The 9,913-nt window shown below is 29.5% G+C and overlaps 1 protein-coding gene across 1 annotated transcript; it reads left to right on the top strand.

Annotated features, from left to right (window-relative positions):
- Nucleotides 1–3,646: 3,646 nt before the first annotated feature.
- Nucleotides 3,647–5,047, top strand: LOC125848621 (protein WUSCHEL). Its single transcript, XM_049528513.1, has 3 exons — nucleotides 3,647–4,062; nucleotides 4,183–4,280; nucleotides 4,691–5,047. Exons 1-3 carry the CDS (start codon nucleotides 3,648–3,650, stop codon nucleotides 5,036–5,038), a joined length of 861 nt encoding a protein of 286 aa, XP_049384470.1. The 5' UTR covers nucleotide 3,647; the 3' UTR covers nucleotides 5,039–5,047.
- The last annotated feature ends 4,866 nt before the right edge of the window (nucleotides 5,048–9,913 follow it).

Genomic DNA, 9,913 nt, shown 5'->3' with positions numbered 1-9,913 from the left:
ATAATTCGAAGCCTACAGAAAGCAATATGGTTGTACGTAATTTTTAAATACTTAATATATATTACTCCACTTGTCTCAATGTATGTAGCATTGATAAAATTTGAAGATTCAATCAAATGTTGTTAATTGTTAACATTTATAATACATTTTACGTAGTTTTCAATAATTTCACATTAAACAATACATAATACTACTTTTGTCTAATTTTATGTGACATTGATAGATTAATTTTAAGAATCAGTCAATTTATTTTTTTTGTTATTTTAATAAATATTTTAAGTGGTCAAAATCACAATTTATTGTATTTTATACATAATTTTTAACGATAGATTAATTTCAAGAATTAATCAAATTTTTTTATATGTATTTATTTTTGAAATATTTTATGTTGTCAATTATCATGATTTATAGTATTTTTACGCAATTTTTAAATATAAAAAAAAATTAAGACAAATAAATTAAAATGGACGCAATATATGTTATTTTTGTTGTCTCAATTTATGTGACACAAATGAAATTTGAAGAGTCATCCAAATTTGCATTTTAAAAAAAAATGTTCTAAGTTATTAATTATTGTGATTTATAATATTTTTATGTAACTTTCAAATAACTTACATTGCTGGTCACTTTGTCCTAATTTATGTGATATGGATAAACTTACAAAATTAACCCTTTTAAAATGTCTTTCAGATATTTTAAGTTGTTAATTATTATTATTTATAATACTTTTTTGGTAATTTTGAAATGATATATGTTATTTTTTCTGTCCCAATATATGTGACCCGGATAGAATTTTGAGAGTGAACGTATTTTATTATATATCCTTTTAATATGAAATATTTTAAGTCATTTGTAAAATGATTTATTATATATTATATAAACTCCCTTATAGTAGAAAAATAAATATATATTATATAGTAAAAAAAATAATTTATTATATTATATATTGTAGTATATTATATAGGGAGTTTATGATTGGACATTACAATGTCCCATCATAAACTTCCTCTTATATAATAAGAGAATATATAATATATATATATATATATAATAAAAAAGTGATACAGCTTAGTAATTAATGGGTAGTCTATTGGAGAACTGAACATACAATTTAATAAAATGCGGCGATAGAAAGCAATTCGTTGACAGTGACGGATTCTTTTTAAGGATTTAATTAATGTACATTTGTTGTTGCATGTAATAATAAGTTAAACTTATCAACTTATTGTGATTAGTTTATAACTGACATGTGCACACAGCACACTAATTGTCATTTTTAAACACCCACTAAATTTTTGAACTCGTGCTCTTAATTTCCTCATTATTTCCTTGTCATTTAGGACCAAACAAAAACAAAAACCCTTAAGATTAAATTATACGGTTTTTTTAATATAAATATTAAATTAGTACTTCTACTTCTCCACAGGATATTATATACTAATATTTATACCAGATGAATCAATATAAAATATATTTAAATCTACTCATTGATCAATGACGTGAGATTAAAAAATCATAGAGGATTTCGGTTTAGGTTTAGTAAAAGTGAAAATTGCTTGAATTTTTTTCTGTTTGTGAAAGTTTTGTCGGTTAAATATTTACAGGTACTTAATGAAAAAGTTAAATATTATTATAGTGTTTAATTATATGATAAAACAATATATATATATTGTAATTTATGGCTTTTATTGATAGTCTTATTAAAAAATATATTATTTTGCTTAATTAACTGAAACTTAAATATACTTCGATCTTGCAATATGAGTGAAATACTTTTGAATTCTTATCAAATTTTGAAGTCTTTTCAATACTTCTCTCATTTTCAATATTTGTTTTAATTGAACTTTATTACGTATACCGAACACCGAAAGGAAAAAAGGAAAAAATATTTTGGCAATTAATATTGGGTAACGTGCTGTAGGTGCAGAATATGAATTATGTAGACGTGATATATGCCATGGCTTTCAATGTCCGGTCTTTCTGTCATCACTTTACTCTTCTAATTCCATTTCCATTCTCTTCTCTCTCACTACCTTTAATTTGTACTTGCTCTTTCCCTAAAAAGTTCATCAGATATGCTCTGCCTTCTATTTTCGTGTCTATTGTTTTCGTAACCTATTTATTACTATCTCAATTCAATATTTCTTCCGTTTGTTTTTATTTGTCAAATATATTTTTCATCATATTAATATGAGAAAATTTTGTAATTTATAGTATTTCTCGTAAATATTTAAAATTTTAAAATATTAAATTAATGAAACTCAATATAACTCCAAAAGATTAATCAAATTGATTCTAGTAAAGTGAAACGTGACTAGTAAAAACTGAACATAAGAAATAAATAATAGGATGAATGATGATGTATATTAATCTTTCCGCCTCAATTTATACGATAATTTCGGATTTATGAATTTAGTGAACTATTTTTTATATATATCATGTAAATATTTTAAATAAAAAATATCACATAAATTAAGATAGATTTGAAATTTTGGTAAAACGCTCAAAATTAAGAATATAATGATACCTATAAAGTCGAACTACTACTCTTTGTTTTTTTGGCATAACTAACGGTGCTTAATAAATTACTTTACACGCATTTTGATTATTTTACGAGCTACCTGCTATCTTCCACCATAGGCATATATGGTATAATTTGGTAGCTCTTGTATAGGATTTCTTTCGGGGCAGTACGTACCGAAGGGTAAATGAAGGATGGGGAAGTTCATTTAATTTCTTAGAAGATGTGAATATACACTTGGTTTTAAAAAATAATAGAGAAGAAATGAAAGGCAAAAAAACTTTAAAAATAGGGAAATAATATATATATATATATATTTGTGTTGCTGAAGAAGTTCACTAATGATCTTTTGGATATTTACAAGTGCTTCAAGTAGCAGAAAACTCTGACATTAATGCTACTTGTGAGAATGTGGCATTAATAATAGCCTACCAATAGCAGCTGCATTTATATGCAAATGACCACACATCATTTGCAAATTAGTAAACTTTTTCAATTTTTTTCTCTCTATTTATTTATTTATTAAAAAATAGGAACATATAATTACTACTGGTCTGCATACATATTTACAATTTTACCCTATAACCTTAAAAGAATATAAAAAATTTATGGCATAATTTAAGCAGAGACAAAGAAGAATTCCCCTAAATGAAAGTCTAAAAATCATCACAAAATGAACATATTATACATTCATTCATTCATTTAACAAGAAGCTATACATCTAATTACTTTCTCTCTTTTTTCTGTCTTCTCATAAAGCACACTTTTTTCTTTCCCATATATATATATCTCCAAAAACTTTATAATAATCATAACATATATTATCATTTGCCTTTTCATCCAAGCAAACTCCTCTGAAATCCCATCTTTTTTATCTAGTCCCTCTTTTGTCCCATACTTTTTATTTCCTTTTTACCCTTTGCTCTGTCAATTTCAGTCCTTCTCTCCCAGATATCCCTCTTGATTTTCTTCTCTTTATCCCCCCCCCCCCCTCCTTAACACCCCACCCCAACACTTCCAAAAAAATGTCTTTATAATTCTCTTAACTCACTCTGAAGTCTTCAGTCTTTTACCTACATTCTTCACTTTTGTTGTGTTGTTGTTTTAGTACTACTATCTATCTTTTATGATGGAACACCAACAAAACTATCAACACAACATAGAAGATGGTGGTGTTAGTAGCAAAAATAATAACAACAGTTTCATGTGCAGGCAAAGTAGTAGTCGATGGACACCAACAAGTGATCAGATAAGAATATTGAAGGATCTTTACTACAACAATGGAGTTAGGTCTCCAACTGCTGAACAAATTCAGAGGATATCTGCTAAGTTGAGACAGTACGGTAAGATTGAAGGCAAAAATGTGTTTTATTGGTTTCAGAACCATAAAGCTCGTGAAAGACAAAAGAAGAGGCTCATTGCTGCTGCCTCTGCCACTGATAATATTAATAATAATAATATCTCTCCCATGCAAATGATTCCTCATCTTTGGAGATCTCCTGATGATCACCACAAGTACAGCAACACTAGTACTAATCCAGGTAATTTTTTTTACTTTTTAGTATTGTCTTGGAAAATAAAGCGGACTACCTGCTACAACATGTTAAAATACATTAATAATTTACAAGTATGTAAAATAAGTGTTTCATATATATATACAGGTGTTCAGTGTCCATCAGCGTCTTCACATGGGGTATTAGCAGTGGGACAGACTGGAAACTATGGTTATGGAACTTTGGCTATGGAGAAGAGCTTTAGGGTAAGTTTGGTGTTTGTTAAACTCCCCATCCCCTAAAAAAATAACATTTTGAACCATTTTCAAGCTATATATAATGACAATCCACCAATATTCTTGAGTTAAACAGTCTTTGTTGCTTATGTTTACTCCTTTTATTTCTCACCAAGTTTTGTTATTGTACACATGAAATGAAGAAAAAAAAGGATATATATAGTCCTATTATCAAAACATCATTTTCCCCAAACTTACGAGTTCCTTCTATAAAGAACTAAATACCCTTTTCTTCACCAGAAAAATATGAGAACAAATACTCAACTTGTCATATGTCAAATTTTCCTTATTCTATACAAAATTTGAACTAGAAAAAATAAACAAGATGTTTGAAATTGAACCCTAAATTTCTAATTGTTGTTAATGAATGTTTGAAACAGGAGTGTTCAATATCACCACCAGGTGGTAGTTCAATGAATCATCAAAATTTCACATGGGTTGGTGTTGAACCTTACAACAATATGAGTACTACTTCTCCAGCAACTTACCCTTTTCTTGAAAAAAGTAACAACAAACATTATGAAGAAACCCTAGATGAAGAGCAAGAAGAAGAAAATTACCAAAGGGGTAACTCTGCTTTAGAAACTCTGTCACTTTTCCCCATGCATGAAGAGAACATGTTCTCAAATTTCTGCATCAAACATCATGAATCTTCTGGAGGAGGATGGTACCATTCTGATAATAACAACTTGGCTGCTCTTGAACTCACTCTCAACTCTTTCCCCTAATTACCCCTAAATTATGGAGGGAGTTATATATTTGGTTTAATTTTAGTCTATCTTATGTTAGTAGTAAGTACTAAACTAATTTGGTGGTGCCAAGATATTGGACCATATGGTAATGTTAATTAATCTTAATCTAAGTTGTACTAATATTGTTAATTAAAGTATGGAAAAGTTTATTACTCTTTCTGTCTCAGTTTATACGGTTTTTTTATTTTTAAATTTTATGTCCAGTCAAACAGTGTCACATAAAATTATGTGATTCCATGTTCTCGGTAGCAACTTGCAATTTTAAGTTACTATGGGTGGAGGAATTTTAGTTTTGATAGGCACTAGTCAGTGTAATCACTAGCAGACAGTACGAAGCAAATATTGTACTGTTTGTACCTACACCTACGGTAATATACAACCAACATGCCATGGGTTTCTAAGCCAAAACATTAATTGAGATTGTGAATTCAAGATGATTAATAATGGAAGAATTTAACATTGTGCTCTCATAATATTTTTTTAAAAAAATCATAAAGGTTATGACTAGGGGCGGAATTTCATTCGCTTTTTCATTATTTACTTTTTATATTTTGAATTTTCTTATTGAATTTTTTTTACTCTTTTACTACATTTACAACATCATGTAATTGTATATGTTAATACTTAATATGGTAACCTAGAAAATAAAGTTAAAAGCTATCATAACATAATAGTGTAGAAATTATTTATACCGTTAGGGTATGAATGTTAATTTTGTTCGGTCAGGGAGAGAAATGTTTGGGAATATATGTATCCTAATTCCTAGCTACTTACTAATAATTACCCTAATTACGGGTAGTTTCAACACTAATAAGTAAATACCAATAATTGTATACATGATTTTAAAGAGGAAGAGTAGAATAGGACAGAATGAATCTAACGTTGAAGAAAATCTTGGAGAATAATTTTAATGATAGAGGATAATTAAATCATTCAATATAAATATCATAAGAAGAATATATATATATAGTAGTAATATATTGGTTACCACTTACCACATATAACATGTAACTTATAGAATTGTCTTTATTGCTCTTAGAATTTTGGTCAACAAAGTGTCTATATCATTGAATTTAATTATCGTCTCATGCGTGCCTTGAGCATTTCTGTTTTACATCTCTTTCACGTGGAATAACAGATATATTATGGTGTTCCTTTCTGAAATAACTTCAGCATTTTTATTCTTATACCCTCTCCTTTCACACACATTTCATTTTTCAAAATTCATATTGACAAACATTTAAAAATGTGTATTTTTTTTCTTTTCAAATTTAAAATAATGATTATTCTAATTCAATTTAGTTACGAAGATTAGGCAAATTGAATCTTGTAAAGTGAAATATGACAAGTAAAAATGAATGGAGGAAATAATATGTGTGTAGTAGTTAGTAGTCTAGGTAGACATTGAAATTTTGTGGGACACTACAAGACGTGTTCAATTTGAATTGGGACTCTAGAAGGAGTGTTCAGTTTCAATTAGAATTCTTGAAAGCTACTCAACCCTAAACCCTAGTTCATGCCTATATAAAGGGTACTAAATTCCCTGAAAAAACATTTCAAAAATTCCATAAAGAGATCAAGATCTCGAAATATTCCACAAAAGTCATGGAATATTCATATAGAGGTCAAATCTAAATCATCCTAGTTCGAGAAATACGCTACTAACGGCCCTCGAATCATGGATAAATCTAAGGAGAGCAGAATCAAGGGAGGAACAATATTGTACCCGCAATCTTGATGAATAAAATTATGTTTTGTCATATTTTTTTGTGATTGCAATTTATTTTCTATCACTTTAAAATTTATTGCAAACAATCTATAGTTAGGGTTTGATCATGGTCTTGGTCTCTTGGATGATGACTATTGCACTTCAAAGTGGACATTTTTTCCCATTATAACTTTTTCTAGTTTAATTAATATCACCTTATAGTGATAGAGATTTGGCATAGACCGCTACCTTGTACAAATTACGTTAACTGGAAAGATGTATATTAGGACATCTCTCCAACTTGACCATCACTTTAGGTACTTCAACCGGTTTAGTAGATTTGAAGAGCCTGTTTTTTTTAATCGCTCCCTAATAATCTTCACAACCTCATAGTTGAAGGTGAAAAGTGTTTATCATCTGAACCACACGTCTCGTCAGAACGGCCTGTTTACCAGACCACATGTTCATACAGAAATATTATCTGAATGACATGAATTCGGATTGTGTTTAAGATGGAGATTTAGAGGACACAAGAGACTTTGAAATGACTTTTCCAAACTTTATCTTACCAATAAGTTGCCTTGCCTGCTTTCCCTTTCCTAAAAGATTTGGCATGATGTTTACCAATTGGACAATTCGTACTACTTTATACGTTTCATTGCATTCCATTTTTTTGGACAAAATTTTACATTCTATTCTATAAAATAATAAAGATAAACACTATTTCTATATTTAAAACTTCTTAAATTCTGATTATTTTTTTGTCCTTAATTTAAGAATGGACACGAAGCAATATTTTTATAAGATACAAGAAGTACTTAAAGGGATCATTTGGTTTGAAATATAGGGTGTGTTCGGCGGGTTGGAAAATGTTTTTCAAAATATGTGAGTCCCTTATTTATTTTTATGTGTTCGATATATAAATAAAAAATATTATTTAAATTTTTTTTAATACACAATCTAAACAAATACTATAGGAGATGGAGCGCGAGTAGAAAAGTGGTGTGGTGGAGATGACAGATAGAGGGATGAAGATTAGATATATTAAAAACAAAATACAATTAATATAAAATGTCATTTATGAAACTTATTTTCGTTGACAGCCTATTGGCCAAAGGTAAAATGCATAAATGTAGCGCGTCCTCCATAACATCTAAGGGAATCCTAAACTTGTATAGTCTCAACCTTTCGCAGCCTCATTAATTAAATTACACAATAGAATATGGATAAGAGTATCTAAATCATTAAATTAGACAATTCCTACATAGTAATATCCTGTACCCTCTCCATTATCCAGTTCAACTTATGTGTTTTAAGTTTTAACCAAATAAGAACTTTATGAAAATAAGAAGTATACTTTTAGCCCTAAAGATTTACTCTCCCTCAATTTTAATTTGTTTGTCTTATATTTTTTCTTTTTAATCTATTTTAAAAAGAATGTCTCTTTCTTTTTAACGTGGATCAACATATCTTTAATTAATACCATAAAATTCACAAGTCTTCTTTTTACTTTACGTCAAATAGTAATCGATAAAATATAGTACTCCCTTCTTTTTTTGGTAACATTTTAATTTCAGCTTTCCAAGTGGCATGTTTAAGACCACAAGATTGAAGGACAATTTTATACATTTGACATAACTTTAGTTTAGAACCACAAGATTCAAAAGTTTTGTTTATTTTCTTAAACTCCGTGTCAAGTTATATTAGACCATTCTTTGTGAAACGGAGGGAGTAAAGTATTTTAGACAATGAAGGGCGCGTGGGAACAGTGATGTTGAAGGATTTTTATAGGGGACAGATATACCAAGGGGAGAGGGGGGCGGTGCCCTAGCTCTGAAATCCTAATTAGTCTAATGGGGCTATAGAGCAAAAAAGGCAGTCAGTGACAGTCTTCCAATCCAAATAGTACACTTTATAAAAGATTTTCCAATGATCATCATTTTCTCTTCTTCTTTTTTTGCTCATCGTAAACTGCAATAGCAAAATCATGAGCTTTGAGAAAATTTCAGCAAAAAGTATCTGCCCCCACTATAATGCGGCCGTTATTTTGGAGCTAAAACAGTCACTACTGGAGTAGTATATTTTTTGAGGTTTGAACCCCCACCCCCCACCTCTACTACTGCATGTCTCCTCATACATACATGCTCCTTTTCAATCTCTTATCTGCATTTTCCACAGAGAGTTCATTTTTTTCATAGGAAATATAGTTTGCGGGAAAAAGATAAATTTAATTGGATTGTGACTACTGAAATTCGAAATGTTGCATGCAGTACTATATAATAAGTGGTAATCTGAATTATATAACCTCTTGACAACTGAGCCCATATCGGATAATGCAAGTGTTATACTCTATCTATATTAGAGTATGTCAAGGCAAACACCATTTTATTCTCATAGAAACTGATCTTGCATAGGAGTAATATCTATAATTTTCATATCCCTTCTCATTGTGAAGTAATTGTTTCACAGGTAGATAGGATCAAGCAATAATATTCACCACTTAAAAATGCAAAATGTCTAAAGTTTTGAATTAAAAAGAATCGGTAAATAGTTGTAATTTCTCAAGTTCTGAAACCATAGATGTAAGAAAAGAAATATATTATATCCACAAATTTCAAATCCTGAAACGTCTTTTACCATTTTAATAATAATAATATATAAATGTCTTCCAGTTGCCTAAAAGGAAAAAAATCCCACCACACATTTTTTCCCTTATATCTTCTATATATATATATATATATATATTTTTAATGTAAGCAATTAGATGAAGTTACCGATAAACTCATTCCCAGGCAAGCAACCCTCGAAAAAATGGAGATAATTATGACAGCAAAAGAAAATGAGTCATGAAGAAGCAAGTCACCAGACTCGAAAGAAAAACAGACAAAGCTATCTAACTGACAAGTGGGCCACTGACGTCGATGGTCCAGGCCAGTTATGGTGATGGGCACATATAACACTTCATTCACATTGTAGTGAATTTTCTTCCATCAAAAAGCTTCCTTGGTCCCACTGCTTTCAAAAGCTTCTTTTTTCTTCTCTCAATAATTAATTATATGAAGCCAGTCCCAATCACAAAGATTTGGCTGGGATGCTTCCCATATATGGTTTGACAAGTTTCTCATGCTTTACTGGTTTTGATG

Source organism: Solanum stenotomum, chromosome 12 (genome assembly GCF_019186545.1).
Source record: "Solanum stenotomum isolate F172 chromosome 12, ASM1918654v1, whole genome shotgun sequence".
NCBI lineage: Eukaryota > Viridiplantae > Streptophyta > Magnoliopsida > Solanales > Solanaceae > Solanum > Solanum stenotomum.
This window is presented reverse-complemented; position numbering and strand designations above follow the sequence as displayed.

What these genes read in the sequence shown, in the direction of transcription:
- LOC125848621 (XM_049528513.1), top strand. Translation starts at nt 3,648, where the DNA reads ATGATGGAACACCAACAAAACTATCAACACAACATAGAAGATGGTGGT. An exon ending in CAACACTAGTACTAATCCAG is followed by an intron (nt 4,063 to 4,182) that starts GTAATTTTTTTT and finishes ATATATATACAG; the next exon opens with GTGTTCAGTGTCCATCAGCG. An exon ending in CTATGGAGAAGAGCTTTAGG is followed by an intron (nt 4,281 to 4,690) that starts GTAAGTTTGGTG and finishes TGTTTGAAACAG; the next exon opens with GAGTGTTCAATATCACCACC.